The sequence below is a fragment of the Pipistrellus hanaki genome, assembly GCF_964339955.1.
Source record: "Pipistrellus hanaki genome assembly, chromosome: 1".
Taxonomy (NCBI): Eukaryota; Metazoa; Chordata; class Mammalia; order Chiroptera; family Vespertilionidae; genus Pipistrellus; species Pipistrellus hanaki.
In genome coordinates this window covers 128,143,826-128,164,040 of record NC_140503.1, presented here as the reverse complement: position 1 = coordinate 128,164,040, position 20,215 = coordinate 128,143,826, and the positions used below count along the sequence as shown (strand labels likewise).

Here is a 20,215-nt window from a genome sequence, read left to right as displayed (position 1 = left end):
ATATGTGCTATCTAAAAAGTCTTACGCATTTGAAAGGAACATTTACCAAACAAACTTCCACAAATCTATGTAAAAGTAATTCAGTTTATTAGCTTCAAGGTTCCTTTTACAAGGTGTCATTTTCCAATTGTATGAAGTGTTAAGTTTATACATGATTACTTCGAAGTAATTTTTTTACTTTTGGGTGGTTTCCTTTTTTTATTAGGGTTTGGAATCAGTTTCTTTATTTTAAGGGGTTGTAGCACTGCAGCCAGCTGACCTTCAGTGAACTTTCTCTTATGTTTAGAGAGGTCTTCAAAGGAAGTGTCCCAAATCTCTTTGCCTTGGCTTTCCAAAGATTCGGACTCTGAACTTTCCCTGGAGTCTTCAAGTCTGTCTTGGAGCCATGGTACATTTAAAGTGGGTACTCTGGGGATTATAGCTTTCACTTCATTGACAAAGTCAGTGGTGTTCTTTTTGAATCCCAAAGCCAGGACACATCTTAAGCCAATGACAGGCGCAATTCTCTCACTGAGACGGGGAACCTGACAAGCAGGAACCGTTCTGCTTAAACTTAACTGAATCAGGTGTGAGGTGATGATCGCAGGCTTGACTGACTTACACACTAGAACCAAAAGCAGTTCGTTCCTTTCCAGAGCCCTGGTGACTTCATTAACACCAATGGCAAGCTGCTTCCTCACATGGACAGAAGTCCACCCTGATACTTGTTCGTTATCTTCTGTTTTTTTCTCCTTCAGATCCTCACTCATATGAACATCTATGCTACATTTGTCTCTGCCTTTTTTAAAAAACTGCTTTTTACTTCTTTTCTTATTCTCAATTTTCTCAAGTCCAATTGATTTAAATCTGTCTTCAAGTATCTGTAAGATGAAGTGCAAATCCTCTCGATCCAGAGCACTCCAGCAGATAGTATACGGGTTGTTCAATGATGTCTTCACAGTTAAAGGTCTTGTCTTCCGAACCGAGCCCCTCGCTGGTGCCTGAGGAGCTGCAGCCATTATAAAAATCTTTCACTGAGAAGCAAAACAACAAAGGAAAACTGTTAACTAGCAGTGCAGGTCTTAAGAATATCCTGGTTATACTTGTTCTGATTCTTTACAGGCTACAGCAGGCCTAATTATAGAGGACCAATTATGTGACCATACACTTGACCTCGCCTTTAAGATTCAGTAATTTATTTTCCCCATTTTTTCCATGACTTTATTTTTATTCATATGTAGGCCATATATGAATGTTTTGCATTATTGCAATCACAGTGAACTTCTATTTATTTAGTTTATTAAAAATGTTTCATGTTGCCCAGACCCGTGTGGCTCAATTGCTTGGGTACTGTGCCATGCACCAAGGGTTGTGGGCTCAATCCTCAGAAGGGGGTATGCAGGAGGCAGCCAATCAATGTTTCGCTTTCACATGGATGTTTCTCTCTCCCAACTTCCTCTCAGTAAAAATCAATAAAAATATTATTTAAAAATCAATAAAAAATGTTCTTGTTCAGAATTAACGGTTATCCTCTTAATGGCTGTATGATATGAATCTCATAGATTTGTTACCATTCTGTAAATTCCTCTCTAGTTAGGTTTCCATTCATCCACTCAGCAAATATTCACTAAGCACCTCCAAATGTGCAGGCAGTGTTCTAGGCCCTGGGGTTCAGTGTGAACAAGTCCCCACATCCACCCACATAAGTCCCCTTGGAGTTCACAATCTGTGAGGGCCCTGAAAGCTTCTGCCATTTATGATTAACTACATAGGATTTTTTTAAACAACTGCAATAGTAACATGTGCACATGATTAAAAATTCAAATGATACTTTCATTTTATGCCTCTTATTAAGTCTTCCTCCCTGGACTCTGAGCTTCTTGTATATTCTCCCTAAACATTTGATACACATGCAGGTAGACAGTCGCCCTTCCTACAGTTATTCCAAGCCAACTCCTCCTCCAGCTGGCAATTTGATGAAAACTAGCAAGATTTTGTACTGAAATTTAAAGATACTAATCCATTAGGGAAAAATAACCAGAAGGAGCCTTATTGGGGAAATGTTATAAAACACTAGTCTAGCCCAGCCAGTGTGGCCCAGTGGTTGAGCATCGACCCATACACCAAGAGGTCTCCTGTTCAATCCTCAGCAGGGGTCCTGTAAGAGGCAGCGGTCAATATTAATTTTTCTCTCATCAAGGTTTCTATCTCTCCCTTTGAAATCAATAAACAAAACAAAACAAAAAAACCACTAGGGAGTATATCGTGTTTCTCCTTCTCCTTTCTCTTCACTCAGTTTTCTTCCTCACATTCTTTCTGGAGCTCAGGTAACAACCTTAGGGATCCACGTGGCAAAACTCAAGGAAGTGAAGCCAGCTGTGGAGACATCTGGAGTTTGGAACTATTCCCTACTTTCAGGTAACCAGATTTTCTCATTCCAGATATTCCCTCATTTATACCACTGAGGCCTGCCCTCCCTGAAACACTCCGTGCAGGACTAAGAATTAAGTCCTCTCCAATTGAACTCCTACTTACTGGGCTGTCTACTGATGTTGACAAGCAAGTGTCTGGAATGTCAGAATTTTAAGGTACTTTCTCCATGTGTTAACTTGAGTCTCACAAATTGCCTGTATAACTGCCCAGCATGTGGATGAGGAAACAGACTCAGGTCAAACACCTTGCTTGAAGTCACAGCTGGTTTCCAAATCTAAATTTCATGCTCTCCCAATCCTGGCTGCAGTTCAAAAATAATCTGTGGCCTTTAAAACAGAGATGGTTGGTCCTTGCACTCAGTCTACTCAATTGGAGTTTGAGAATAAAGCTGATACATTTGGACTTGTAAAAAGTTGGCTGGGAGAACATAATACAGAACTGTAATTAGGAACCACAGATGTAGGACAGGAGACCTATCCACATTGGATAGCTCTAAAAATGGTCTCCTGACCTCTTCCTGGTCTCCACAGTTCCATGGGGTGAGTGGCCAGATCTCATTCATATCAGTATCATGTCCACTGCTAGAGACTATCTGCAGTCTTCAAACCAACCACACTGCACAGCCCGCCTCTACCCCCATTCCCTACATGCTCCACTCAAGCTCAGAGAACTGGGAAGTAGCTCATTCAGATCCTATGCTGGTAGCAGGTTGGAGGTGGACAGGAAGACAAGGAAGACAAAAATGATCTAACAGAGCTCCTGCCCAACTGCAAGTAAGTTAATGTATCAACATTGAAACAGAATAAATACTTACAGACACGTGCTCTGGAGAGACAGCAAGATATGCATTAACTCCTTCTGTCTTCAGAATCTGGTGGGGGAGATGAGAACCAAGTTTAGATAAGCAGAATCTTAATGCCCTATAATGCAGAACGACTCACTGGTAAAGAGAACAGCTTTGGAGGAGAAAAATGCAAAGCCCTTGTGAGGTGCCTATGGAGCTAACTGGAGGCTTCTACTGCCTCTATAGGATCAAGTGCAAACTCTTTAAGGCCCCCTCCACACACACACACTGGCCCCATCTCCCCACCAACCTTTCTCTCTGTGCCCCATCACACATTATATCCCGCCACTGGACCACATGCTACTTAATGAGGTCATCAGCTTCTCCTCTCCATGTCTTTATGCACATTATTTCCTCTGCCTGACAGCCCCCTTTTTTTACTTCAAGTACTTCTGGATTACCCACAGTAATTAATAGTACAGAAAAACAGTCACTGGCCTCACTGAGCTTACAATCTATGAGGAAGACATATCAGCAGATAATACAGTAAGACATTCAGATCAGGGAACAGCAGGATTCTAAGGAAACAGAAGTTGAAGGGCCTCCTGGAAGAAGTGACCCTTTGACTAAATACCTGAAGAAGGCCTACCAAAGGGAGTACCAGGTACGTGTCCAAGGAACAGCATTAAAGGAGATAAGTAAATGTCACGGGCAGATGCTAGAGAGAGGAGTGAGATACTAGGAAAGGTGGGCAAGGACCAGACGGTGAAGGTCCTCGAAGGCCTTACAGTGGGAAGCGCTCTGTCTCCTTAAAGCAGAGGAGTGGCAGGACCAGACAAGCACTGCAGAAAGACCTTTGTGGACTGGGGTGTATAAGGGTCTTTTGCCAAGACTGGAAGCAGTAAAGAGGCTCCCGGAGAAGTCCTAGTGAAAAATGATGGTGGGCCCCACCTGGCTGGCTCAGCGGTCAGAGTGCCGGCCAGCGGACTGAAGGGCTCCTTCTCCGGGATGTGGGCCCATCCCCAGTGAGGGGTGTGCAGGAGGCAGCCCATCAGTGATTCTCTCATCATTGATGTTTCTCTGTCTCTTCCTCTCTGAAAACAATAAAAATATATTTAAAATAAATAAATGATGGTGGCCTGCAGATGAGCAGCTGCAGCGGGGATGGGCAGAAATACGTGCTAATTAAGAGCTAAGAGGTGAAATCTACCAAACATAGTGATCAAGAGCCAAGCAGAGGATGGCCGCGGGGAGGCCTCCCGGCTTCTAGATCCTGCGGAGGAGGGAAGGCCAGGCCCAGAGTTAACCCCTCCCCAGGTGCCTAGAGCCTGCAGGACTTTACCACTTAGCATACCCGATTGTGGTTATTTTGTGGTCCGGCTCCACTCCCAGGCTGTGGATACTGTAAGGCCAGAGGGAGGCTTTATCTTACAGTTCTCGTACCCAAGACACTCAACACCGGGCCGAGCACGGAGCGGGAGCCAAGCCCGAGGCCGGGACAGCCTGGGCAGGGCGGCCAGGCGGGGGAGGCGGGGCCAAGGGCAAGCCCTGGAGACCCTGCGTGCCTTCCAGCCCGCACCCCCCGAGTCCCAGCCCCGACTCGGCCCGGGGAGCCCGCTCCCTCTCCCGAGCGCGGCGGCGCCGGCTCCGCGTGAGCCGCCGTGCGCGTGCGCACAGCCCTCGCCCTCCCCGCTCCGCCTTCCAAATGCTCACTGAATCACTCTACACCGTTCCGCGTTATCTCACTTACAACAGGAAATGTCGGCTCACAGCCACCCGCGGCCGAAGGGGTACGGAGGGCGGACCAGGCTGTAAAAACATGGAGTTAGGAAGTCTGGTGGGGATGGGAGGCTCCTGGGGGCCCTGCCACAGCACTGCGCAGGCGCGATGCTTGTCTCGCGAGATCTCACGGTTGCCATGGTAACCTGCTGCTAAGTGCTTGACTCCCTCATCTGGGAGCCTGTCTGACGCCAATAGTCTCTGGAAGGTTGGTCTTCTCACCTGCTACCCTCTCCTTCTGGCCCAGTTTCTACTTTTCAGCGCCCGGCAGTTGCAGCCCTCTGTCTCTCCCCGCTTTTCTGTATCTGGCTTGCCTAAAGGCGGCCACACTCAACCCCGGCCCTGTGCCCTCATCTTCACGGTATCCCTGTGGGAATCCCCAGCTCCATAAAAATCAAGATAGAGGACCCAGGAGGGAGTGGCACACACACAAAGAAAGATAAATGGGAGATGAGGGTGATTTGAGGGGGAAAAAACATGCCTACTTTTGCTCACTCCTGTATATCCAAAAGAATTGAAAGCTGGCACTGGACAGATACTTATATGCCAGTGCTCATAGTAACATTATCCACAATAGCTAAAAGGTGGAAACAACTCAAAGCACCGATAGGTGAATGGATGAACAAAATGTGATATATACACACAGCGGGACATTATTCAGCCATAAATATAAGAATGTCGTACTGACACATTCTATAAACATGGATGAATCTTGAAAAACATTATGCAAAGATAAATAAGTCAGTCACAAAATGACAAATATTGTATGATTAAAAACTTATATGAGCTACCAAGAATAGGCAAATTCATACTGACAGAAAGTAGAATACAAGTTACCGGGACTGCCGAAACCGGTTTGGCTCAATGGATAGAGCGTTGGCTTGGGGACTGAAAGGTCCCGGGTTCGATTTCGGTCAAGGGCATGTACCTTGGTTGCGGGCATATCCCCAGTAGCGGGTGTGCAAGAGGCAGTTGATCGATGACTCTCATCGATGTTTCTAACTCTCTATCTCTCTCCCTTCCTCTCTGTGCAAAATCAATAAAATATATTTAAAAAAAAAAAAAAAGAAGAAGAAGAAGAAGTTACCAGGACTGAGAGGAAGAGGGGATGGGAAACTATTATTTAATGGATATAGAGATTTTGTGGGGGAAGATGAAAAAGTTTTGCAAGTAGATAGATGTGGTGGTAAAACAGTATTGTGAATGTATTTAATTCCCCTGGGTTGCACATTTAATAATGGTTAAAATAATAAACTTTATATTATGTGTATTTTACCATATACACTGACAGTACTTGTCTGTGGTCCCAGACATGGTCAGCCCCTCACTTGACAGGAAGCCTTGGGCTGGAGCACAGTAAAGACCCTACTTGCCAAAAAGGAAAGTGGGGAACACTTCGTTGCATAGACTGTGCTTCTTCACACCCACATGTGCCACCTGTGTTAAATATAGTCTAAGGGTGCATGTATTTCCATCCAGCTGGAGGGATGATGATGCTTTCAAAGCATCCTACTGAAAGTGGTCATTCAATAGGGGTTATTATCTGTCACAGAAGTCTGGAGGTTTTCCAGAGCTGGCTCATTTGGCTTCGCAGCAGTTCATCAAAATCCCAAGGGCTTTCTATATTTCCATTTGCCATCCTCAGAATGTTGGCATTTACCCTCAATCAGCACATGCTACACAATCACCTTGTATAAGCAGTAAGTTTTGCCTCATGAATTTCTTTCTTTTTACCAGAAAAAAGAACCAAAGAAGTCCAAATGTACTTCCCTTCGTGGCTTATTGGACAGCCCATGCCTAAACCAGTCACTGCAGAGGTGAATGAGTCAAGTAAGAACGACTTAGGCCAACTATGATTTTTCTCCTGAAGATGGACCCACATTCCCTGAGCATCTTTGGCTCCATATCTAAGCAGAAGTAGGGTTGTTGACAAAATAGGAGATGGATTCCAGGTGGGGAGCAGTGGCTTCCCCAGGAGGAAGACATAACTGTTTTCTGGAGCTCAGTTGCAGAATACATTAATTGGATGTTAATAGGTGAGACACATGCAATATTATAATCAAAAGAGCAGAGTGGAGACAAAATTATAAGCCCTATGTACTTTAATTCAGTCCTGGTTACACATTATTATTGAAACTAAAGGCTCTAAAGAACATTATAAAATGATGAACAAAAAAGATAGGCAGTAAAGCATCAAACTGTCAAATTACAGCAGGAAGATTAGGGAGAGGTGGGGGAGATAAGAGATCAACCGAAGGACTTGTATACTTGCATATAAGCATAACCAATGGATGCAAAACACTGGGGGGTGAGGGCATGTATGGGAGTGGAGTGGGGGGTGGCAATGATAAGATATGTACACATAAAATACCTTATAAAAAAAGAAACTAAAGGTTAAAAAATAAATTTTTAAAAGGACCAAAAATTGTCCTAACTGTAATTGAAAAATAAATAAATAAAATGGTTCTATCTTGGTCAAAGAATAGATAAGATAGAAAGAATAATCTCTTTAGGAATTAGCTCAGGTGTTTCACAATATTCAGCTGCTATATCCAGCCATGCTTGTCTTGCCTGTGTGCTGGAAACCTGCCCTGCTTTGTACCTGTTGTTGGAACTAAGTTTTACTGAAATGACTCTTTTCTGGCCTTGACACTAAACCTCTCTAACCTGCTCTGGAAACACTGTCTAGCTTTGGGCCACTGTCCAAAGCAAGTTGGGTCTCCCCTCTAAAATTTTCAGGTCTTTATAATTATGTAATGTTACCTGAGTATCCTCACAGTCCAACCTATTCAGAGCAGCAGCAACATGAATTCATGTACCAGTGCGGTCCCTAGGCCTGGCCTGTGGGATTGGGCTGAAACTGGCTCTCTGACACCCCCCAAGGAGTCCCGGATTGCGAGAGGGCACCGGCCAGGCTGAGGGATCCCACCGGTGCACGTTTGGAATCCCTCAGGAAGGAATGTGGGAGGTTGGCCAGCTGGGGAGGACAATGGGGGTGGGTAGTGGGGAGGCTCCAGGGAATGTCTGGCCCATCTCGCTCAGTCTGGATTGGCCAGACCCCAGCAGCAAGCTAACATACCAGTCAGAGCATCTGCCCCCTGGTGGTCAGTGCTTATCATCACCAGCAGTTGAGCTGCCTTAGCATATCATTAGTATGTTACTCTTTGGTTGAATAGATGACCAGACACTTAGCATATTGTGATTTTACTATATAGATGTATATGTTGATTTATAATTAATATTTAATAAAATAGTAAAGAAAAAATAATTTATTTTCTGTCCAAATTGACTCACCCCCTAAGGGTTCCAGAAAGCTGTTTCTACTGTCCCTACTATACTATTATCACTGGACAGAGGGCATCAATATTTCTATTTTCTTCCTTCCTTTGTGCTCCTGGAGACAAGACACCCATGGCTCTGGCATTCTGTCCAGAAATGGCAACTCAAGAGAAGAATGTGCTTTGAAAATAGTCTTAAAAGAACATTAAATTAGCCGAGATCGGTTTGGCTCAATGGATAGAGCGTCGGCTTGGGAACTGAAGGGGCCCGGGTTCGATTCCAGTCAAGGGCATGTACCTTGTTTGCGGGCATATCCCCTGTAGGGGGTGTGCAAGAGGCAGCTGATCGGTGACTCTCTCTCATCGATGTTTCTAACTTTCTATCTCTCTCCCTTCCTCTCTGTACAAAATCAATAAGATATATTTTTTTTAAAAAAAAAAAAAAGAACATTAAATTAGAGAATAAAACAGAGCAGAAGTACCTTTTCTCTCTCCATTTCTCCTGGTTTCTTAACATGGCTATAAAGCCCCAACGCCTCCTTTGCACAGACACAGACGGCCCTCACTGCAGATCTCCCTGCTGATGCGCCGACGGGCTCTCCCCACAGAGGGAGCTTGCCTTTGAATCAAGCGTGTATTGCCCATCACCCAGGAATTTAGAAAATAAAAATACAAAAATCGTGTCCACTAAGTTTTTCTGACATTTGCTTTTTGTTCTTTACTTGGAAATTCAACCGATATCACTGTGAAAATATTTTCAAGGAGAAAATTACAAATCAAGGGATTTACATGAAAAGGTAGCAAATATTTTTAAAATGTCATTTTGTGCAAAAACAAGCTAAAATATGTTGAGGCTTTTCTTCTCTGTCCCTTACATTGTTAGACTTCGTTGTATCCTTAGATGTTTCAAATCAGTAACTTTCTTGACCCTGCTTTTGTGGATTCTTCCTGTCACCTCGCTGCACAGTGTTCCTGTTTAAAGGAAGAGCTGTCAATCAACTCCTCAAATGACGGAGAAATGCGGTCCCAGTTCTTTGAAAATTTAATCAATGTGGATCACAATCCCATTCTATGTGTCTGCAGTCAGTGTGACAATGCCCCCCCCCACCCCCCACCCCCCACCCCCCCCGCCAAAAAAAAAAAAAAAATGCGGTCAGGCTGTAGTCTTGTGCCTGTGAAAGCTGTTAGCGTGGTTGCAGCAGTGCTCAGAATGTGTTTTTGCTTTTCAACGAAAAGACCCCAACTACCAGCCTTTTCCACTCCTGATGAAGTGTGTCTAAGAGGCGGCTGGGGAGACGTGAAAGGTCTGAGCAAACGCTGTCTACCGTCCAGGCTTCCAGGCATCATGGGGAGGACGGAGGTAAGTGAGGCCTCGCTGGGTTTCCTGCCAGCAGCCTCGTGAGGCCATCAGCCTCGTGAGGAAGAACCGGGCAGCGCGCCCAGAGTGGAGAAGAACGCATTTAAATCCCCTCCTTTCGCTTTTCCAGGTGCAGCCGCACTCGCAGCTGCCCACCCTCCAGAGACCAGCGCGGCCGGGAGGCAGAAGGACACAGCGCGGCGCCCCTCCCGGCCCCGCCCCCAGGACCCACGGCCAATGGGAGCCCGGGGCGGGGCCCCGCTGCCCTTTAAAAATGATTTTTTTACAGAGAGGAAGGGAGAGAGATAGCTAGAAACGTCGATGAGAGAGAAACATCGACCAGCTGCCTCTTGTGCCAACAACCAACGTACATGCCCTTGGCCGGAATCGAACCTGGGACCTTTCAGTCCGCAGACCGACGCTCTATCCACTGAGCCAAACCGGTTTGGGCCGCGCTGCCCTTTAAACATCCGAGGCACTGGGCTCCCGGAACGGGCCTCCGGGTGCAGCAGCTGTGAGTGCATCACCATGTCCCTGCAGGTGAGCCAGGGGGTGGGCAGGCCGCGCGGGGGGACAGCTCCACAGAGGGTAGTGCTCAGGGGGGTCGGGTGGGGGGTCAGGACGCCCCCGTGGCGGCGGTGCATCTCGGTCTCGGCGCTTTGGGCCGCTGCTGCCGGCTGATCCCGAAGACGCTCCCACCCCTTCGCCTGCGCCCGCTTACTGCCGTGGAGACCACACCGGCGCCCTCGGGTTCTTTCGATGAGGAGCTGGGGCTCCCTATGGCAACTCCTGTGACCCCCAGGGACTGGTTAAAGGCAAGGTAGGCACCAGCCCCAGGGAGGGTGGATGCGGGGGATGGGGGCAGGAGTATCCGGGAGGGAGGACAGCGTGGCCCTGTCCTGCCTCCTTCCTGGACGTGGAGGCGAGGACGTTTGGGGTCTCGCTCGAGCCCCTTTGCTTTTAGTACAAACAAGGGTTCTCTTGGGCAATTCTGTAAAATTTCAATTTAACAATACTGTTTTTCCGATATGTGAAATATATATATATATATGCTCAGGATGGAAAAAGAGCAGATATAAAGTAAATTTAAAAAGCCTCACTGAAGTGATCACTGCTGACTTAACAGCTACTTACACATGTATGCCAGAAATATGTATGTGCACATGTATGTGCCTGGAGGCAGTGAGCCCTGACCTTGCCAGCTTCCAGCGGGCCCTGGGCCACATCACCACGCTGCTGAGGCCCCGGGGGCGCCTCCTCCTCATCGGCGCCCTGGAGGAGTCCTGGTACCTGGCCCGGGAGGCCAGGCTGGCGGTGGTGCCCCTGAGAGAGGAGGACGAGACCTCTGCACCTGCACCATGCCCGCCCATCTCATAGCCACTCACATAGTCATTTACTCAATGAGGAGCACACAGGCTGTACCACTTGCCAACACTCTGTAAGGCCCGGCTCTTGCTACCAAGATGAATATTTATGTCTGCCCTCTATTGTGGATCTATGAGGGAACAAGCATTACAGTCCCACCCAGCTTTCATGTTGAGCCCTAATAATTGCTGTCCATGCTGCCTGGAACCCCTCCCTGTTCCAGACCATCCCACAAGCGCTGACCTCCAGCTCAGTTCAGCTCTGTCTCCTCTGGGAAGGATTCTCCTATCCCTACTGCTGTTCCCTCCTCTTTGTTCCCAGAGCACCCAAATATCACATGACTAATGGCCTAGCGCATGAAATTCGTGCACATTTCTTCTATTAATTAGAAGAAATATTTTAACATTGCTATTTGCCCTTTCTCTATAACAGAAGTGTCAGAGATGAAAGGAAATTAGTAAAAATCTATATAAAATCTCCCTCCTGTCAGAGTCTGGGACCGCAGGACCTAGAGTCAAGACCCCCTCCCATCACCCGCAAACACTAAGAAAATGCAGGAGACCCAGACCCAGCTGGCCCCACCCCCATTGGGTGAGACCCAGACCCGGCAGGCCCCACCCCTACAAGCCCCTCCGGGCAGGGAACACACGCGGTCTCCTGGCCTGGTGCCAGGGCGGGGGCGCGGCCTGAGGTCCCCTGTCAAGCCTTGTGGGGTGTGTGTGTGTGTGGCCTGAGGTCTCCCATCAAGCCCCGCTGGGTGCGGGTCCCCCTGCCTGCCTCTCCTCCCCATCCCCTTCCCCCCACCCCGCCCAGCGTCAGGCATCGCTGAACAGGAACTCACTCAGGCAGTGTCACATCCCTCGCCAGGGATGCAGGCAGGCAGCTTCACCTCAGCACTGGGCGAGGACACACACAGGCAGCCTGACATTAGCGCTGGGGGGGAAAGTCCCTGTCCCCGTCCCCACCCACAGACGGGTCGAGCCTGAGACATCTTAAGGGACAAATTAGCATATTACCTCTTTATATGTATAATTCATTATTACCTGCTCATCTCCCAGGAGTCCCTGAGCTCCTTGAGAGCTGGCTGCCCTGTTCATCCCTGGCTGCCTCGCCAATACGTGTGTTAAATAGTATGTTACATGTGAGGAGCCCTGGCAGGCAGAATCAATAGAATAAAATAAAAACATTTACATTCTTAATTGTATTTAATCCTAACACCTCCCTGCTTGAGATTGATAGGATCTTTTTATTTTTCCCAGCAAAAGCTGAGTCTCAGAGGAGCCTCGGTGCGCGCGGAATCCCATGGCAGCGTGTCTCTCGCAGTGCTCCTTGCACGAGGGCTCAGCATGGCTGGATGGGAAGGTCCTCAGAGAGGAGGGCACATGGGAGCCGCACCGTAGAGCAGGACGGTACCGAGTCAGGGTGCCAGGGAAGGGCGTGCTGGAAAGAGAACGATCCTGGGCCCTGCTCTGGAATGGGTTTCTCTGCCTGGGGAGGAAGGAGGGGCAAGGACCCCTGACACTGCCTGTGAGACTGTGTCAGGGGCTCAACTCCTCTGTGGAGAGGGTCTGAGATGTTCATTAGCCTGTCCAGAATATGAAGAACAGTTTTCCGGAAACTTCTTCCGAGAAGGCAGGTGCCGAGCCTTAGAATTCTAATCAAGGCTTGGCTTGCCAAAAGCAACTGAGCTGCTGTTACTGGAAAAGGGCGTGAAACTCCACAACAGGACACGGAGACTCCTGGTAAGCCCGACGGGGAAGAGCCCAGGCCTCTCTGAATAGCCCTGCCCTGCCTTGCCCTTAGGAAGCCCCACCATTAATGTAGCTTTTTTTATTTTGTCCTAATTATAGACACAATACATGCACATTATAGAAGATTTGGAAGGTATAGAAAGTATTAAAAAACCACATACACACAGAAAACTTACCAATAATCAAAGGTAATTTTTACATGTTTTATTATATTTCTTTCTAGTCTTTATTTTTTCCCATATTACTTACAAAGTGAGTATAGGAAAAACGGTTTTGTATTCTTTGTTAAATTATTTTTTTAAAGTATTTTTCATGTCTTGCTTCATTGTGAATACTTTTTTTCAGTTTTTTTTTTTTCTAGGACTAGTTTATTTTTCCTCAAAGCGTCTTGTAATAAAAATAATAGTAGTTAAAATTTACTGACCACTCACTATGTGCCAGGCACTATTTTAAATATTTTACTTGTGCTAACTTGTTTAAATCTGCCTAACAACTTTGTAGATAGGTGGTGTTATTGGCCCATATTCCTGATGAAGAAACAGAGGGGTTAAATAACTTGCCCAAGGTCACACAGCTCTGAAGTGGTGAAGCTTAGATTCAAACCACTCAAGTCCAGTTCGAGTCTGTGTTCTTAACCATGATGTTATGTATAATGGAGCTGACAATTTCTTAAAAGCATTCAGGAAGATGAGGCAGGGGTTTGTCCCTTGTCACATGCATCCATGGTTCTCAGATTCCTGGGATAAATGGGATCATTTTCAAGGTTATTGAGGTTGGAGACTCTGGTCTCCCATTTGTAAGGGATTTTTGTTTGTTACAAAACAACTGTCCAGTTGTGCTAATGTCCTGTCTTTGGTGCTGGATAGAAATTTTATCTAGCAGCTCTGCTGAGATCACTGGAGTTCTGAAATTACAGTGGGGCTATCTTCTTTCTCTACCAGGCATTTGGTTCTTTGTATCAAAAGGGAGCTCTGGGTTTGGAGAAAGAAAATGCAGGATGGGGGTAGAATGCCTCACTGAGACTGTCTTGTTTGATACTCAACAATTACTATTTATCCCACGTTTAAAATAAATAACATTAGGTAAAATATAGTCTATTAAAAAAAATAGAATGGGAAACTTAGCCCAGCCGGTGTGGCTCAGTGGTTGAGCATTGAACTATGAACCAGGAGGTCATGGTTCGATTCCCAATCGGGGCACATGACTGGGTTGTGTGCTTGATCCCCAGTAGGGGGCATGCAGGAGGCAGCCAGTCAATGATTCTCTCTCATCATTAATGTTCCTATCTTTCTCTCCCTCTCCTAGTCTCTCTAAAATCAACTAAAAAAAAAAAAAAGATGGTGGCTTAGGTAAACACTTGCCTCCTTCCACAGCTACATCAGAATTTAAACTACACAACAATCATTATTCAGAACTGCCTGTAATCTGGCTGAATGGAAGTCCTACAACTAGGGAATTAAAGAAGAAGCACATAGAGACTGGTAGGAGGGGCAAAGATGTGAGGGCTGGTCCCACACTACCCTATGGCAGATAAAAATTGGGAGGGATATCTCTGCTGCTGAGGTCCCCTTGAGGAGCAAGGGGCCCAATCCCACTCCAAGCTCCCAGCTCAGAGTTTCAGTGCCAGGAAGAGAAGTCCTTATAACTTCTGACTGCAAAAATCAGGGAGATGGAGACTGAGGGAAACAGAGGGATGCTGGAATCCCAGGCAATTCTCTTAAAGGGCCCTCACAGAGACTTACTCCTACTCCCTCTGAGCTTCAGCACTGGGGCAGCAGCTCAAAAGGGACATATGGGAAGGAACTGAATTGTCTAGCATCACAGTGAGAACTGGAAGGACATCTTTTTTCCAGACAGAAGTACTAGTAGAGCCCATTGTTCCTTTGATGAGCTTTCACCCTACAGAGCCTGCAGGTGTGAACCATATCTGAGACTCCATCAACCTGGCTCATATAGTTTGCCCTGATGATTTCCTGAGGCTCTGCTCCACCCAACTTTCAGGACTACCCAAGCTGTTTTTCCAGTGGCTTTTCCATATGAATGGCTTGTTGCAACTCATGCTTCAGATTCTTCTGGGGGGGAAAATCTATAAAACAAGAAGCATTTAGCATCAGTGTGCCCAATACCTCTCATTAAGTGGCCCCAAGCCCAGCACTAGCAGCAGCCAGCCTTGGTTCACAGTGTGGCCTTTCCTGATCACCTCCAAGCCCAGCACAAGTAGCAGCCACCTGCAGATCACTTTGTAGTTCATGCCAGGTGGTCCAGAGCAGAATACAGGTGGCAGATGATCTTGGCCTGCACCTCCTGGAAGACATAGCAGCTCTACCTAATGTGTAGAAACAAACACAGGGGGGCTGCCAAAATGAGGAGATAAAGAAACATGTCCCAAATGAAAGAACAGTGCAAAACTCCAGAAAAAGAGCCAAACAAAATGGTAACAACTAATCTACTTGATGCAGAGTTCAAAACACTGCTTATAAGGATGCTAAATGAAGTTAGTGAGAACCTCAACAGCATAAAAAATGACCAGTAAGAAATTAAGGCTACACTAACTGAAATGAAGAATAATTTACAGGGAATCAACAGTAAAGTTAAAGCCAATAATCAAATCAGTGACCTGGAATATAAGGAAGCAAAACACACCCAATCAGAACTGCAAAAAGACAATGAAAGCAGAAATACTGCCCTCAGAAACTACCTAGTCCATTAAACGAGTACAAATAATATAGATACATTATATAGGATAGGATTGCTTAAATGGGGGGGAGGGGAGCCTTTTCAGCAGGAGGAGAGGTCTTGGCAGACAAAAACACATAATCCTATATCTGGACTGATAGCCAGCCATATGCAGTATACTGCCAAACCAGTCATTAAAAACTGAACCGCTTTCTTACACCTTACACCAAACAGCTGTTGCCCTAAAAACCCCTCCTCAGCCCCCACCTTAGGTTCTGCCTTCCCAGTTCACCCAGATTTGCTTCTGATTGGTTGATTTTATGCCATTCAGCATCAAAAGCTTCACCTCCTAGGCAGTCATTAGCTCCTTGCAGTTCACCCAGATTTGGTTTTGATTGGTCAGTTTCTATGCCAATCAGCATCTCTGGGTCTATCTCTGGCCTGATCACAGAGGCAGCTGATCAGCAGCCACCTCAGGCTGCTGGCAAGCAAGCTGAACTGCTGACCTCTAGGAGAGAGAGAGAGGCTTGGCTTCTCTCTCCAGACCTCGCCAGCAGCTGGTTGCTGCTGATCAGCCCTGCCTCTCTCTCTCTCAGAGGTCAGCAGTTCAGCCCACTCCCCTGCTGCATGCGCAGTCTGGCGTTCTGTTGAGCCTTCGGTCATTACGCCCCTGGCTCTTTATATATATAGATCTTTTTGACAAAAGCCATTGTGACAGATGTGAAGTGATATCTCATTGTGGTTGTTTTTTCTTATTCATCTTTATTTAAAGTATAACAGATGTCCTCTCCCCACCCCACCCCCCAGCCCACTGACCCCTTTCTAGCTTGCTCTGCTCCTCACCTCAGGCCTTCACCACACTATTGTCTGTGCCCATGCATTATGTATATATGCATATAAGTTCTTTGGTTAATCTCTTCCCACCCACCCACTACCCCTGCCTTTCCTCTGAGATTCCAGTCTGTTCCATGCTTCTGTGTCTTTGGATCTATTTTGTTCATCAGTTTACTTTGTTCTTTAAATTCCACGTATGATATTTATCTTTCTCTGACTGGCTTATTTCATTTAGCATAATACTCTCCAGCCCCCTCCAGGCTGTCTCAAAGGGTAAGAAAGCCTTCTTTTTTACTTCTGCATAGAATTCCATGGAATACTAGTAGATGTTAACACTCCTTTTTTAAAAAAATAAATATTTTTCCAAAACCGGTTTGGCTCAATGGATAGAGCGTCGGTCAGTGGACTAAGGGGTCCCAGGTTTGATTCTGGTCAAGGGCATGTACCTTGGTTGCGGGCACATCCCCAGTAGGGGGTGTGCAGGAGGCAGCTCATCGATGTTTCTCTGACATCAGTGTTTCTAGCTCTCTATCCCTCTCCCTTCCTCTCTGTAAAAAATCAATAAAACATATTTTCAAGTTTTACATTCAAGTCTTTGACCCATTTTGAGTTGATTTCTGTGTACAGTGTTAGATAGTGGTCCAGGTTCATTCATTTGCATGTGGTTTTCCCAACACCATTTGTTGAAGAGACTGGCTTATTTGTTGTAAATCAAATTGACCATATATGCATAAGCTTCTTTCTGGGCTCTCCATCCTATTGACCTAGGTGCCTGTTTTTATGCCAGTATCCTACTGCTCTAATACAGTTTTGTATAATATTATAGTTTAAAATCAGAAAGCATGATGCCGCTGGATATTTTCTTTCTCAAGATTGCCTTGGGTATTTGGAGTTTTTATGGTTCCATACAAATTTTAGGATTGTTGTTTCTATTTTTGTGAAAAATGATACTGGACTTTGATAGGGATTGTATTGAATCTGTAGGTTGCTTGGTTGCTTGGGGTAGTATGGACATTTTAACAATATTAATTCTTCCAATCCAAAAACACAGGATTTTTTTCCCCCATTTACCTGTGTCATCTTCAATTCTTAAACATTGATAAGTTGAACATTTTCAGTGTCCAGAATTATATATTTTTCACCATATTTTGTCTATGTAGCACATAAGTACCTGGAGTGGGTCCATGAATTAGTTATGATAATTCTGGTCGAGCCAGAGCAATAGTAGTATTTCTATTTGCATCTTCCTTTTCCTGCTCCTCTGAGTTCCCACTGCTTGGTGGTGAAAGCCCCCAAACAGACGGGCCTGCATTCACTCAGGTAATGCACTCTGTGCCTCTTCTCCTTCGCTTTAGGCTGATTTTGACAGGGCAGCAGAAGACGTGAAGAAGCTGAAAGCAAGGCCAGAAGATGAAGAACTGAAAGAACTTTATGGGCTCTACAAACAATCTGTAATTGGAGACATCAATATTGGTATTTATTGTCTTCTTTAAAATAGTGATATACTTCCATCAATGTTTATAGAAGCTAAGAGTAAAAAGTAAACCTGAAAATATGTCTATTCTTCTTTTGGCAGAGTGTCCAGGAATGCTAGATTTAAAGGGCAAGGCTAAGTGGGAAGCATGGAACCTCCAAAAAGGTTGTTAACTCTTAAATTCAGTGAACTTTCTTAACTTCCCAGTGCTTCTGTTAGTGAGATGATCTGTTTGTATCTTTCTAGGATTATCGAAGGAAGATGCCATGAATGCCTATATTTCTAAAGCAAAAGAGCTGATAGAAAAATATGGAATTTAGAATTCAGCGTATGAGAAAACTTTTCTTTTGAAGCCTTCGTAATGGTATCATGACCTAACATTTAGGGGAGAAATGCACTGTTAACTCATTACATCTGTTGAAAATTTTTGCTAGTAACATGAATTATAATCTTTAATTAGAGGTATGATTAAACTGTATATTTAAGGAAATTTTACTTGCTAAAAACCAGGTGAGTTTTTTTTTTGTTTGTTTGTTTTTTTACACTTAAAAATAATTTATTTAGGTTTCTGATTCATTGCCTGTCAAAAACTAATCAATATAAAGAGATGATTCTAAACATTGTTTTTAAAAATTATTGCTCTGGTAGTATGTGCACAAAAACATTAACAATTGTTGGTTCTTTTTAAAAAATAAATATATTTTTATTGATTTTTGAGAGGAAGGGAGTGGGAGAGACAGAAATATTAATGATGAGAATCACTGATTGGCTGCCTCCTATACTCCCCACACTGGGGATCGAGCCCACAACCTGGGCATGTGCTCTGACTGGGAATCCAACCATGACCTTCTAGTTCACAGGTTGACACTCAACCACTGAGCCGTTGGCTGGAAACAATTGTTTGTTTTTTTGGCTTGTCTGTTTTTCTACAGTGATGTAATCAACGGCTTTGAAAGAACCAATAACAAAGCTATTCCTTTGTTACACTATGCAGCCTTGGGATCAACACTGGCACGGGCCTGATTCTAGTCCTGAAATATACTATCTAGTGGTAATATACCTCTTATGTTGAGTTTTATCCGAGTGAAAGTGTAGAGTCTGAAATATATTGGCCCAATACTCAGTTTTTCTTGCTGGTACACAGATTCTCTGAAAAAAAGATAGTTTCTTCTTTTTAATGCTTATTTGAGGATATGTGTTTATTGACTTTTAGAGAGAAAGAGAAACATCAATGTGAGAGAAATATAGATTTGTTGCCTCCCGTACACACTCTAATCAGGGATCGAACCCACAATCTAGGAATGTGTGCTGACCGGGAATGGAACCCACAACCTTTTAGTCTACAGGACACGACTCCAACCAACTGTAGCCACCCAGCTAGGATGAAGATAGTCTCATTTTAATAGTTCTAAAATATGTTTGAGATTTCAAATCTACCCGAAACAGTGTACCTTTATTGCCTGCATGAGAATTCAGGTTTGGTATGGTATGACTGGAGGAATAGATTGATTTCATATGACTTCAAAAAAAAAAAAATCTAGATTCAATAGATGAATTTTTAGGGGATTATGTGGAATGGGGAAAGAAAAAAAAAAAAAAAAGCCAGCCAATCCCTAAAGGTTACATACTGCCCCATTTCTGTAATATTCTTGATACAGACCTGAAAGGCCAAACAGGGATTGCCAGGGAGGTGGGGCACAGGTGTTGTTAAAAGGGCAGTGGGAGGAACCCTGTGGTCTAGGGATGCTCTGTATCTGGATGATGTAAATGACAATTTCCTGGTTGTGATGTTGCACTAGATGTTTGTGGGATGTTAGTATGAGGAGAAACTGTTTCTATATTATTTCAACCACATGTGAATCTACAATTGTCTTAAAGTAAAAAGTTTAATTAACAATAAATCTAACTTGATTTCTAATTTGAAAAATTTATGGGTTTAACAATGATTCTCATTTCTAGTAAGTTTTGCCTAAAGATAGAAGTCTTACACGATGAGTCAACGTTCAAACCCAACAGTGAGAATACATCAGCAGTGAAGGTCTGGTCCTTCCAATGGAGGCCTTGAAAACTCTCAGAGCTATTCCCATGTGGACCTCACCTCCCCAGGAGGAGAGGCAGGTGAGAAAGCTTACCCCAAAAGCCTGGCATCGGCTCCCTTATGGGATTTCCATTTGTGGAATATAATAACTAAAAATTATTTAAACTAATAATCAAGAATCTAAATTACTTTAGTACCTGTTCATCTGTAAGGGAACCCTGGAAGTCATATACCAGAGAGTAAAGCACAGCACAGCCTGTACTAAACATTTAACATCATTTGCTTGAGGCCATTTTTAGCCCAAATTTATTATTAAGTGAATTCCACTTCACAGCCCTTTCTCCATAATGCATTTTATATTATTTGTACTTTCTTAAAAAGTACTGGTAAATTCTGAAAAATATCCCCTGTGTGAATTTCCTTTGATCTTATTTATTTATTAAGATTTTATATTTGATTTTAAAATT

The 20,215-nt window shown here is 44.7% G+C and overlaps 2 protein-coding genes across 7 annotated transcripts; one reads left to right on the top strand and one right to left on the bottom strand.

The window, feature by feature from the left end:
• Positions 1–64: 64 nt before the first annotated feature.
• RPP38 (ribonuclease P/MRP subunit p38) lies at positions 65–5,074 on the bottom strand. 6 transcript variants are annotated; one of them, XM_084868928.1, is made up of 4 exons: positions 4,947–5,066; positions 4,148–4,290; positions 3,227–3,283; positions 65–1,013 (listed from the first exon to the last, which is right to left on the bottom strand). In XM_084868928.1, exon 4 carries the CDS (start codon positions 996–998, stop codon positions 156–158), a length of 843 nt encoding a protein of 280 aa, XP_084725054.1. In that variant the 5' UTR covers positions 999–1,013; positions 3,227–3,283; positions 4,148–4,290; positions 4,947–5,066; the 3' UTR covers positions 65–155. The 6 variants fall into 6 exon arrangements, with proteins under 6 accessions (XP_084725054.1, XP_084725053.1, XP_084725052.1 ...); XM_084868927.1 differs by lacking the exon at positions 4,947–5,066 and adding an exon at positions 4,551–4,871; XM_084868926.1 differs by lacking the exon at positions 4,148–4,290 and having other exon boundaries at positions 4,947–5,074.
• On the top strand, positions 1,020–20,052 carry ACBD7 (acyl-CoA binding domain containing 7). Its single transcript, XM_084869126.1, has 7 exons — positions 1,020–2,567; positions 6,713–7,011; positions 9,490–9,613; positions 9,741–10,150; positions 17,592–17,709; positions 17,813–17,875; positions 17,957–20,052. The coding sequence occupies exons 4-7, from the start codon at positions 9,932–9,934 to the stop codon at positions 18,028–18,030; spliced, it is 474 nt and encodes a 157-aa protein (XP_084725252.1). The 5' UTR covers positions 1,020–2,567; positions 6,713–7,011; positions 9,490–9,613; positions 9,741–9,931; the 3' UTR covers positions 18,031–20,052.
• Positions 20,053–20,215: the final 163 nt, after the last annotated feature.

Excerpts from the sequence above, each read along its gene's own strand:
- RPP38 (XM_084868926.1), bottom strand. The coding sequence starts at position 998 with ATGGCTGCAGCTCCTCAGGCACCAGCGAGGGGCTCGGTTCGGAAGACA.
- ACBD7 (XM_084869126.1), top strand. The coding sequence starts at position 9,932 with ATGAGAGAGAAACATCGACCAGCTGCCTCTTGTGCCAACAACCAACGT. Across the intron at positions 10,151-17,591 it reads GCATCACCATGTCCCTGCAG|GCTGATTTTGACAGGGCAGC; the intron begins GTGAGCCAGGGG and ends CCTTCGCTTTAG. Across the intron at positions 17,876-17,956 it reads AGCATGGAACCTCCAAAAAG|GATTATCGAAGGAAGATGCC; the intron begins GTTGTTAACTCT and ends GTATCTTTCTAG.